Source organism: Saccopteryx leptura, chromosome 3 (assembly GCF_036850995.1).
Source record: "Saccopteryx leptura isolate mSacLep1 chromosome 3, mSacLep1_pri_phased_curated, whole genome shotgun sequence".
NCBI lineage: Eukaryota > Metazoa > Chordata > Mammalia > Chiroptera > Emballonuridae > Saccopteryx > Saccopteryx leptura.
Window position 1 is genome coordinate 180,023,696 of NC_089505.1, and position 12,249 is coordinate 180,035,944.

Below are 12,249 nucleotides of genomic sequence, written 5' to 3' on the forward strand. Positions count from 1 at the left end.
AATTTTCAACTGGAGAAGCTTGGCAGGCACCCCTTTACTGAGCAATTAAAATTCACCAGAAATAACACCTCATGGTCTGCCTCATGTGCTGCCCTTTTGAATGACACAGTGTCTCTGCTGGAGTCCTGCAAGATGTGCAGCACCTCCATCTGGGAGTACCACACAGGCCCGGGGTGAGGCACAGTCTACAGACTGTGCATGGTCCTTATACAGTGCCATGGTCAGAGAACTCGCCAAAGACTGGGGGACCCGAAAGCTCAATGCAGGGGGCTTCCGGGGACCCTGGGTCAGAGAAAGGACAGCAGTGGGAAGATTGCAGCATCTGTGCAGAGTTTATAGTTTCGTCAAGAATATTATATCAATGGAAATTTCATGGTTTTGATGACTAAAATGTCATGTAAGATGTTCATGTTCAGGGAGAGCTCGGTGATGGGTTGACAGGAACTGTTTGTACTGCTTTTGTAATCTTTAGTAACTAAAATTACTCCCAGAACAGAAAGTTTAAAATAAATGTAAAAGAAGAGAGTGTCTCAGCCCTCCCTCACCTTCAGATCTCCCTTCCTGTTTTAGACCACCCCCCTCACCAACTGTGCTGGCCCCAGTGACTGGCCTAGTGGTAGGTAGGATCCTGGTCCCTAGGAGCCCTGAGGTTTGGTCATTGTGCCCTGCTCAGCCCGTTGGCAGGAGAGGACTGAGAGATTCCTAGTGGGTCCTAGGGTTCCTTACACCTCCCCCCCTTGCCTGCTAGCCCTGGGCTCAGACAGCAAGTGCTCAGGCAGTGATCATAACTTCAAGTTCGCTAGGACCTTATTGTGTCTGCTGGCAAAGTGTGCCCCCTCTGGGACCAGCAGAGCCAGAGATGTAAGGAGAAGAAGCACAGATCACTCCATAGATCATTGGGAGGGGTCATAGGTTTGGCCACGCCTGCTTCCACCACTTCTCTCCCAGGCCTGGGTGACCTTCATGTTGCAGACATGGAATAGTGTCAGGGCCTTTGCACGCTGTGTATTATGAACAGGAAGACAGTGATCTGTCAGGCTCACAGCTCCTGTAGATTGAAGGGGACTTTCCAGAGGACCCGCAGTCGTAGACCCAGTCCCGTTCTGCCAGTGCCATTCTAGTCTGGAACTGTGCCCTGTGGCATCCCATGTCAGTGGTCCAGACACTCCCATGAGCCTCAGGGTGAGGCTGCCTGAGGACTGGCGGCAGGAAAGCAAACCCAAACCCAGCGTATTTAGTGTCTGCTCCTGTGAAGACAGTCAGCCTGTGCTCGACAGGCGGGTGGCTTGGCACTGGTGTCCACTGCTGCGAGGCTTCATGTGCAGCTCCAGCACTGGGTTGGCCAGCAGCCAATACTGGCCCGGGTTGCCTTTCATATTTAGTGGGGGGTTTTTTGTTGTTGTTGTTGTTGTTGTTTTGTGGCAGGTCCTCTTTGGGGGACATCGACATGACACAGCAGTCTACACACTTTCTTAGCCATGCATCCATATGCCTATTCCCCAGATCCCTGTGTCCCCAATTTTCCAAGCCCCTGACCAACTTAGCCAGACCATTGTACTGCCCTGGTCACTCTGGAGTCTAACCCTGATCAACATCTCCTACACCAGGTAGATGACCAGGCACAGTCCCATTTCAGAGCATTTCCCTCCCATGTGCTTTTGAGCCAGCCTCCCATAAACCAAGCTGGTTCATAGAAAGTTTCCCATTCAGCCATAGCTGTTAACTGAGGCAGAGCCCTGGGCAGCAGTGTGGGTGACTTGTGGGTCTGGGCCACCTGCTTAGGCATCTCACCTGTGCTCTCTGGTGTTTGTGCTTGATCCCAGCTGTGCTTCTGCCGCTGGCCCTGTCTGACCCTTATGATGGGCCTGATAGAATGCAGCTTGTGATGGACATTTCACTTGGTGTCACACAGCCAGGTGTTCTGTCTCCCAGGGCCCAGTGAGCACATCAGAATTATGTCTTAAAAAGGCATGCACTTATCTGCTAGAAGGCACAGCCTTGCTCCAGAGCTCCAGGGACCTGACCTAATCCTCTCTCTGACATAAGCTCTTCGTGGCATCTTGTCCCACCTTCTGCCCTGTTGACACAGCAGTTCTGGCATTACAGATTCATTCAGCCTGGACCATCATCACAGTCTCCATGCTTCCTGATGCCATTTCAGTAGCAAGACCACAGCATATCGGGGGAGGAGGGCACTTGCCAGCATGTTAAGTCTTGTAGTTCAGGAGCACATCCAGATTAGTGAACTGACCTGTCCAACCCTGGTTTGCCACCTAGTCAAGAGCCCTTAGAATTCAGTCCCTTGTCTTCTCCCAGCTCCACCAGCACTTTCCAGCTGTGTCAGGCCGCTCTTTTGGGGAAGGCTTAATAGCCAAGAGAGGAGATGGGCAGGGTGTTAGGGAAGTGATGCTGTCTTGTGGAGAGATTTCTGCATTGTCTTCAAGCTGTTGGGGCAACACTTGTCCTTAATTGGGATAAGTGGGCCATTTATGAAGGATCAGAGGAATCTGGGGTTCAGAGTTTGGGGGCATCCACCCAGAAGTCCCCATACCAAGTTCCCCCCCCTTCCCTCACAGCCAAACAGAGCTTCTGTGTGAGTGGTCAGTCTTGTCCAGAGTTTGACCATCTATCTGCCTAATAAGTCCTAGGCCTGGGTGCAGGTCTCATCTTCCTCTGCCATCTTGCTACCTGGGAGTCCTGCTTGTGTCGTCCACACTTATCTAGCCAGTTACTATCCCATCACCTGTGATAATTGTAGCTCTTGGACCCTCACCTGTGCGGGTTCTGTGGGTGTTCCTCCAAGTCCAGGAAGGTCTCTGCCAGCGAGCTAGTGCTCAGTAAAGCCTTTCACCACTGCTTCCACTCCCGCTTGGCACAAGTGATGTCTAGAGAAGCAAAGGTCTGGGGGAATATGACAAACAGGACATGGATTAGGTATCATACACTGTGGTGGGGCCAAGAGGAAGCAGGACTGGGCGAGGGCGAGGGCGAGCTGTGGCACAGTGCTGACGAAGGTTTAGCTGAGCTGTGGAGGGTGAGGAAGGGGGCTCTGGAGCATCTGTGGCAGCACATGTTTTCCGTGCCTGGCCCACACTCAGCCACTGGGTGCAGCAGTGCCCAGAAGGGCCTGCCTGCCTTGTGAGTGAGGCTGCCTGGAGGCTGGGCAGCAAGTATGACTTGGGCTGGGGTCTGGGTGACATGTCTGTTCATGTCACCTGTGTCTCCATTTATTTCAGGTGAAGTGTGGACATGTCCAGGTTATCTGTCTTGTCATTTCTACTGCACGGCATCCACCTAACAGTACCTGAGTCTGGTAGTAAAGAGTCATTGTCAGGAAAATTACTTTAAGTTTAAGTTATTACTGTAAAATAGGTTGTTTACTAACAGTTACTACCTATTCTCTAAGTAATTTTACTCATGATCATCAGTAAAATCATTTCCCGCTCATTTTGAATTGCTGTAAAGAGATTGACATAATGGATCCTGTCCGCTCACTGGATGATCTAGTAGATTTGTGATCTTGATGCGTATATTCAAGAAGGGCAGATGGGGGAAGGATTAAACAGTCTCAACATTTAAACACATTTGGGCAAAGGCAGTTTGGAAGTGGAGCCTTTGGGCCAAACACTACCAAAGGGTGGTGGTCCTAGAGTTCGCTGTGCTCAGAAGATCCATAAGTAGCTTAAAGATAATACAAAATGAGTGCCTACTCTTCACTCATCTCTGAGCCCAGTGGACAAGTCTTGAAAAATCATCACTTTTTGTTTCTTGTGAAATCCTGGTGCCATTTGAGCAGTAATTCTTAACCAGGGAGATTTGCCCCATCCTCCACCCCAGGGGGCATGTGGCAATGTCTAGAGACTCAGTGTCCCAGCAGAGGCGATGCTAGTGAGAGATGCCAGGGTGCTGCTAACATCCTACAACTCACAAGACATCATCCACACTGACGTGCCTTTATCGGGCCGGACTGTCTGTAATGTCCCTCTTGAGGAAGTCTGCTCTAAAGCTGGAACAAAGAGCCTAAATGTAAATTCTGCACTTTTTGGTTAGAGTATCTGACTGAAGCCTCTATATGAAACATGAATAAAAACATTGAGGTGAGTTGTATTGTGACAACTCTTGTTGAAAGTGACTGCCCAAATGATGAAATTCCTTTCATAAGCATTTAGTATGAGTTTCCGTAGCCTAATGCAAGACTAAAACAAGTTTGGTTTTCCCCACTTGCTATGAGCAAAACTCTGCAGGGCGATAAGCTAAAGTGATCGTGTTATCAGGATAAAAATAGCAAGCAGGTCAAACAAGCTGGGAAAGCTATCTTTTTCTTGTGTCTACTGCAGGGACTGAGATCTTGGAGCCAAGCTGTAGTCAAGCTATACGTTAGTTTAGGAGGATAATCTTCTACAGGTGAGTTCTCCTTGAGCCTAGTGAACATGCAGCATGTCTGTCTGCTCAGAGGCAGACCCTGCAAAGTTGCAGTCCTGTCTCAAAGACTGACTCTGAGCCTTTGCACTCAGGGAAGTGTTAGACACTGTGACTGATGGCTGAAGGAGCCTCCATTGAGGGGAGCACAAAGCTGACAAACACAGACTCCGGTTTGTAAGCCCTCGCTCCTGACATCCTTGTCCTGAGTTCACAGTGGAGAGCTGTCCTCTGGGGAGCTTAGAGACAAGTCAGCGGGAGTAAGTGGAGAGCAGCTAGCTGCCGCCTTGAGATTTGAAGCTTCCCCACCCCTCCCCCAAGGCTAGTTAGATGCTTCACCACACTCCTACTGTGATCTTTTTGACTGAACACCCCTTCTGCATTTATCATTTATCTTTGTAGTTTTTCTTTTTATAAGATCATTGGTTGATCAAATTTTAACTTCTAAAATTTGATATTTTTATCTTCTGGTACCGTTTTTGGTCATTTATAATTTTCTTTTTTAAATGTATTGGGGTGACACTTAACAAAATTATAGATTCCAGACCAGCTACACAATTCTACTCCACATCTCTGTACACCTTATTGTGTGTTCACCACCCCATGTCAAGTCTTTTCATCACCATTTATCTCCCCCCTATACCCTCCTCCACCCTGCATAGTTATACTATAACTTTTATAAAACAGTTGGACAGTTTTGACCGCATTGGGTATTTTTGTGGGTGGTCCCTTTAGTTTCTTGTTCAGTTGGCCATCTTGAAAGAAAAGGAAATCTAATAAATTTCCCAATGACCTTATCTTTGCAAATCTGTTATTTGAGTAGAAGTTAGAAACTTCTCATTTTAAAACTGCTGGAAATTGAGTGTATGAGAACATACCCATTCAACTTGAGTATATTTAATCCTACTGATCTTACTAGCAAGGGAATTTTTCCTAATGGTTTTACCTGATAACTGTATTTTAAACCATGAGAAAGCTTTAACAACATTGAGTTAGTCCCATCGTTCATACTTTTGGGTAAATTCAGAATGTCCTACACATCTAACCAGCTTGGAAATAGAAAACTGAGCAGAGAAGAATCTCCAGTGGCAGCCAATATGGAGTCAGTCCAGTTCTGAAAGGCAGATGGGTGGCAAGGACAGCTCGCTGACTGGAGGAGAGGATTGTCCTGACTTGCTGTCGGCGCAGTTGACTGGCACCAGGCCTGGGAGAATCAAGAAAAGGAAGTGAAAGACAGGAGAGAATAGAGTAGTGGTCAGGCTGACCTCCAGATGGCAAAAAGATAACATTGGAAGAAGTGACTGGGAGAGCAGAGAGGCCCATGGAGGTGCAGGAGAGGAAACCTGAGGGAGGCTTGTTCTTCACTCCCCGCTCCCGACGTGCACTTGGGGCGGCGGACTCATATTCACTACCCAAGCTAAGTTAAGGCTGATCTTGAGAACATACTTCACACTTAATCTAAATGATTTGATTTAGTTGTAGTGTTGTCTTTACTGTATATTGAGAGTAAAAGAAAGTGAACAAGGAAGTGAAAATTCTGTCCATAGCGCCCTGCCCACCAAATTTCTATCAGGAACTCCTGTTACCCTTTCCCATTGCATTTGGATCTGCCTTTAGAAGAACTGTCTTAGCATAATCTCCAGGAGACTATTGTGCTAAGTGAAGTAAGCCAGGCAGAGAAAGACAAATACACTGATTTCACTTATATATGGAATCTAATGAACACAGTCAGCTGATGAGCAAAACAGGCATGGACACATGGAACAGATGGATAGCTGTCAGAAGGGAGGGCAGATGAGAGGGGACTGTATAAAAGAAGGTAAAGTGGTTAGCCAAAAATCATATACAGGGGGTTGCAATAGCCCAAGGAAAGGGGCCATTTGGGGTAGGGGGAGGGCAGGGCAAGTTGGGGAATGGGGGTTGAAAGAGACTCTGCTTGGCACAGACCGTGGTGGCATGTACGATGCATGCATAAATGGTGTTATTTTGAGTTGTATACTTGAAACCTGTCCAACCATGTCATTCCAATAAATTAAAAATAAATTTTAAAAAATAGTAAAAAAAAAAAAAAAAAAAGCCTGACCAGGCGGTGGTGCAGTGGATAGAGCGTTGGAATGGAATGCGAAAGACCCAGTTTCGAGACCCCGAGGTCACCAGCTTGAGCGCGGGCTCATCTGGTTTGAGCAGAAAGCTCGCCAGCTTGGGCCCAAGGTCGCTGGCTCGAGCAAGGGGTTGCTCAGTCTGCTGAAGGCCCCTGGTCAAGGCACATGAGAAAGCAATCAATGAACAACTAAGGTGTCACAACGAAAAACTGATGATTGATGCTTCTCATCTCTCTCCATCCCTATCTATCCCTCTCTCTGTCCCTTTATTAAAAAGAACTGTCTTAACAGCTAATTTAAAAAGGTTAAATCAAATTTTTAAATCCATTGTTTATTTAGACCTTTTTACTGAGAAGTGGCTGTTCAGGGTGTTGTAGAACATCTCCAAACTCTTCTGACACTCATGGCTTTGTCTAAGACTTACTCAAATATCAGGCTCCACTTTGGAATTAAAGTGAGTTGTAAGTGTTGAGAACTTGGAGACCTTCTGAAGACCCTGTTCTTCAGCCGTTTTCTGTCATGTCTGTGTTGAAAGGGTGGTGAGTCAGCTAGACGTTTGCTTTGCGAGCCCTTGTGCGTGGGCTAAGCCGTGCATTTCATGTGCAGCTGTCTAGATGCATTTGCAGAAAGTACACGTACTGTCAACTGAGAGATATACTTAATACATCAAGGCCTCTTTATAACAATGATTTTTGCTTTTGGAAAAGAAAGTCACCGACCAAAAGTGTGTTTTACTGAGTTCAGAGCTTCTTCATGACCACCAGAAAACATCAGAAGGGTTACCTATGGAAGACAGAAAATTGTCACATTAGAAGAGTGTGAGGTTTCTTTGTCAGATCGATGTTCTCCCCCTTTTCCTTTATTTCAGCATGTGTGAACCTATCATTAGATTGATAGAGAATCCATGCACACTGTGTGGAGACCTTTGTCCAGGGCAATCAAACGTGGCCTCCTAAATTCTACTCCAGCAAGGCAGCACCGCCCTTAGAATGTTGTTTCTACATTTACACTGTGTACTCGTTCTGTGACTGGTTCAGGTCCCTAAAATTGGAAGTTTTCTAGAAGTTTTCTAGCTTTGCTTCTGCTTCCGTTTGCCAGGAAACTGTTTTATGAATTAAATGAGTTTACATATTGGGAGGAGGAGGCAGGTGGAGAGGGACATGCCAGTATAATTTCAAATTAACAAGTAGGTCTTCTCTAATTTAGATTTCTTGGTTAAGTTAGTCTCATCTTATATTACATCATGAAACAAGCCTTTTACATTCTTTCTGTAGTTACTGGTAGGTATGTTACTATCATTCGTTCATGTAGTTGATTGTGTGTTGCCGGGTCCATTCTCAGCTAGAATGGTGCGCTGTGGGTGCAGCCCTGGGGCTTGTGCTGGGAGTCCCCACAGACTGACACATTCCAACGCTTATCTTTGGTTTGAATTTAAAGGGATGAATTTTGGGTTGGGTCTTCTCTGGGCACCTCCTCTTTAAATTTTACATGGGTATCACCCCTTCTTTCTTTCAGGCAAATGAAATGTTGCTCAGTGGCCGGAAGCTGACAGCACAGGAGGCGTGCGGCAAGGGCCTGGTCTCGCAGGTGTTCTGGCCTGGGACCTTCACCCAAGAAGTCATGGTCCGCATTAAGGAGCTGGCCTCGTGCAATCCAGTTGTATGTCAATTATTTCTCTTTGTTTTTATTTCCCATGACCTTTTTCTGCTGAGAGCCTACACATTTCACAGTGTTTCCCGAGTCCTCCACATTTGCCCCCGCACAGCGCCTTCCTGGGAAACACTGGTGGGAAGAGAATGGATGGAGCTACTTCAGATCTGTATGCATTGGCCTCCCTCTGCAAGCTTAAGAAAGTTTAGTAACTTAAAAACGACCCTATAAAAGTCTGCAGAAAACATTTATGCAAGTTGTTCTCAAAGCCCTTTCAGATAATTGTGGTTTTTTCCCCTGTGGTGGACCTAAGTTTTGTTTAATAAATGTGCTGAATAATATTTAATGAAGTTGCTCTTGACAAATTATAAGATTAAATGTTATTTGATATATTAACTGACCAAACTCCCCTCTAAAGCAGCAAATTTCAACAGGTGTGCTACAAGAATTTTAAAAATACGAAATACCTATTTAGTCTGGGGAGCTGACCTCTTTTCCATTTGATTATCAAATAAAAAAAATGACAACAGCCAGTACAATAGCCATTCAGTATGACAGAATCAAAATTATAGCTATTTCTTTTTTGTCAAATTGACAAAAGATACATTTTTTAGTGTGCCACAGAATTTTAGTAGTTTATGTGTGCTATGAGATTTAAGAAAAAAAAGTTGAAAATTGCTGCTTTAAGCTATCCCAAACATATGAGCAACCCTCATTATTAAAATTAAATACTGGCCCTGGCCACATAGCTCAGTTGTTTAGGGCATCAACCCAATACACCAAGGTTGTGGGTACGATCCCCGGTCAGAGCACATGCGGGAACAAACTGATGTTTCTGTCTCTCCTTTTCTCCCCTCTAAAAGCAATAAATAAGTTTAAAGATAAAGTAACCTTAATCTTTTTTAAAAACTTGAATTTTGGTTAGAAAACCCCCTCAGTAGGCATTCTCAGAGTTCATTGAGCAGCACAGCAGCGTGGGGCCACGCCAGTCTTGATGTTGGGGAAGGGTCACCGTGTAGATAGTGCAGCACTTTTTCCAGATAGTTTTACAACCATTTTGAAGTTAAGAATTTGATATCTAGTGTTAAATACACTTTATACATATATTAGACCTGATGTTGAAAATGTCGGGTAGTTTTATTTGTTTGTTTGTTTTTGTCTGTTTGGGTTTTTTTGTATTTTTCTGAAGTTGGAAACAGGAAGGCAGACAGACTCACAGACTCCCGCATGCACCCGACCAGGATCCACCCATCATGCCCACCAGGGGGTGTTGCTCTGTTGCAACCAGAGCCATTCTAGTGCCTGAGGCAGAGGCCACAGAGCCATCCTCAGCGCCCGGGCCAACTTTGCTCCAATGGAGTCTTGGCTGCGGGAGAGGAAGAGAGAGACAGAGAGGAAGGAGAAGGGGAGGGGTGGAGAAGCAGATAGGCGCTTCTCCTGTGTGCCCTGGCCGGGAATCGAACCCGGGACTCCTGCACGCCAGGCCGATGCTCTACCGCTGAGCCAACCAGCCAGGGCCAGGTAGTTTTTTTAATAGGTCATTACTCAAGTTTGATAATGGCCTTTGGTAACGTGGGGATGAATGGGAGCCAGAGCTTCCAAGCACACACCCTGCTGACTGCTCACATGTCGTTTGGTCCAGGTGCTCGAGGAGTCCAAAACCCTGGTACGCTGCAACATGAAGACAGAGCTGGAGCAGGCCAACGAGAGGGAGTGCGAGGTGCTGAAGAAAATCTGGGGCTCCGCCCAAGGGATGGACTCCATGTTGAAATACCTGCAGAGGAAGATAGATGAGTTTTGATTGGCAGGCTGCCTGCTGATGACACTGGAATTGTAGAGCAGGACATCTGTGGGGCTCCAAGGTGCCCTAATCCATCCTCACAGCTCACACTTGGAAGCAGGACTTGAAACATCCAGGCTATTTATTATCAAGGAGTTTTTAAGTACTGTAACTTTAAAATAAATAACTACAAAACTCCTTTGTCCAAACATTATTTTATACTTAATATACACAGAAGTATGAAAGTACTTCTGTATGGGGAGCCTCTAGGCTACTTTTTGAAGATCTTTTTGTTATCTTTGGCTTGTACTGTATAAAAAAGAAGAAAAGTGTGTTCTGCTGGCTTAGGGTGACAGAAAAGTTTGGAATGTTTCTTTTCTTTATAGAACAGATTTTAAAGAAGTAACTAGAAGGCCTCACCAGCCCTCCCCAAATAGAGATACAGAAAGATCTGAGATGTGCTTTTGTCTCCAAGAAGGTACAGACACCTCAGATGAAAATCTAAATTAAAAGCAAGACTTATCTTTTAGGATATTTCTGATGACAGATCCACAGATGAGCATGTCCCCAAATAAGTACACTTAGGATTTATGCTGAAAAAAAATCAGTTGGTTTTTCCTTTTTTATGTGTCTGCTCTTACCCAGTTAACATGAAGAAACCAGTCTCTAGAAGAAAGTTTGTTCTGCAGTATCAGTGAATCACTGAATAGCTTAAGTATGAATATCGAAGTTATAAGTTAGTCTTAGTAGGATTTAAATAGTTTCTTCAATCCTTTGAAAAAATAACTACAATGCTTCTTGTTGCTGGGTGAGAAATACTACTTTATACACAATTTTGGTTTTCTATTTGCAGATATGATTGCTATATTACACCAAAAAAAGTATTTTTATGTTTATAAAGTATATTTTTTAGGTTCACTTAGAATATATTTTATTTAATAAGTTAAAATTCTTTTGGCACACTATTAAATGCAGAAACTCCTTTTAAAAAAAGAACTACCTTATATTCGATGTGTAATGTTCTTGGTCTCTGCTTTCAAGTCTATACAATATGCTGAGAACAACTTGGTGTCCGAGGGTGACCTGTGTACATAGACATTTGCATTCCTTTCAGGAGTGGGGACTGATTCTTGATTACAGATGCCTATTATTAGTTAGGCTTCTGAGCTTGCAATCATATTGAATGTATGAAGAGTGAAATAAAATCAAAACCTTATTTTTGTACAGTTTTGAAGTTTATACTTAGAACCGACCACCTCCTGGCTGTGTGGAGAGCTGTGCAGTGTGTAAACCTGCCTTTCCCTTGGATTGGTTGGTGCAATATTTTTGCATCTGTGGGACCTATTTCGTTCAGTAGTTTGAAATATATATAAACTGTACAATCTGTAAAGTTTTTATAGAATAAATATTCAGCTGTGAAAACTGGTTAAATAAAACTAATATTTCTTAACACATTTGAAATGTTTCTGATCTTCACTTGTGAAGTTTTTATGGAATGTATAATTTTTTATGTGAAATTCTCATGTGGACATAAAACACTGGTACAGTACAAAGAATAATGAACCACTGTGTAAACTACACCTAGGGAGGAGCTAGCCTATGACCAATGTCCTCCCAAGTCTGTCTCCCACCCTTTCCAGGTTACTGATTTCATTTTCTGAGTTTTGTGTCACTTGTCCTGTTGCTTCTCTCTCAAAGAAGCATATTTCTAATATATATTACCCAGTTCTGCCTATTTTGAATTATATAGTATCACATACAAGCTTGCTGTGATTTATTGGGTTGGGGAATAAGTTCGTAGCGTTTTTACCGAAGACTTTTATTTAAACAAAAAACAATAATTATATCAATAAGTTAATCAATTATATATTCGCCATTGCTGTTTACAACCTCTTCCCACCTCTCGACCAATTTGTTGATGCCATTCCGCCAAAAATCGCCTGGTCTGGTGTCAAAGAAGTTGTTGAGCCAGTTTTTAAGGACCTCTTTGTTATCGAAGGTAACGCCTTTCATATGGTTTGACAGGGAGCGGAAAAGATGGTAATCGGTCAGTGCAAGGTCCGGAGAATACGGCGGATGCTGAAGGACCTCCCATTCGAGCTCTTGGAGTGCGGCTTTGACGACTTGTGCAACATGGGGCCTGGCGTTGTCGTGAAGGAGTATGGTTTGACCATGTCGATCAGGTCTTTTCAGTCGAATAGCTGCGTTCACACGGTGTAGCTGGGCAATGTAGAGCTCCTTCTTGACCGTGGCATTCTTTTCGAGCATTTCCCAGTTCTTCATCGAATTCAGAAGGCC

The 12,249-nt window shown here is 44.5% G+C and overlaps 1 protein-coding gene across 7 annotated transcripts in view; it reads left to right on the top strand.

The window, feature by feature from the left end:
* The window catches only part of CDYL (chromodomain Y like), a 227,807-nt gene extending 217,086 nt beyond the window's left edge, over positions 1-10,721 (top strand). For all 7 annotated transcript variants that reach the window (XM_066376943.1, XM_066376949.1, XM_066376942.1 and 4 more), the window contains 2 exons: positions 8,037-8,180; positions 9,814-10,721. In XM_066376943.1, coding sequence (XP_066233040.1) covers positions 8,037-8,180; positions 9,814-9,972 — 303 coding nt within the window. In that variant the 3' untranslated portion in view covers positions 9,973-10,721. The remainder of the gene's footprint in view (positions 1-8,036; positions 8,181-9,813) is intronic.
* Positions 10,722-12,249: the final 1,528 nt, after the last annotated feature.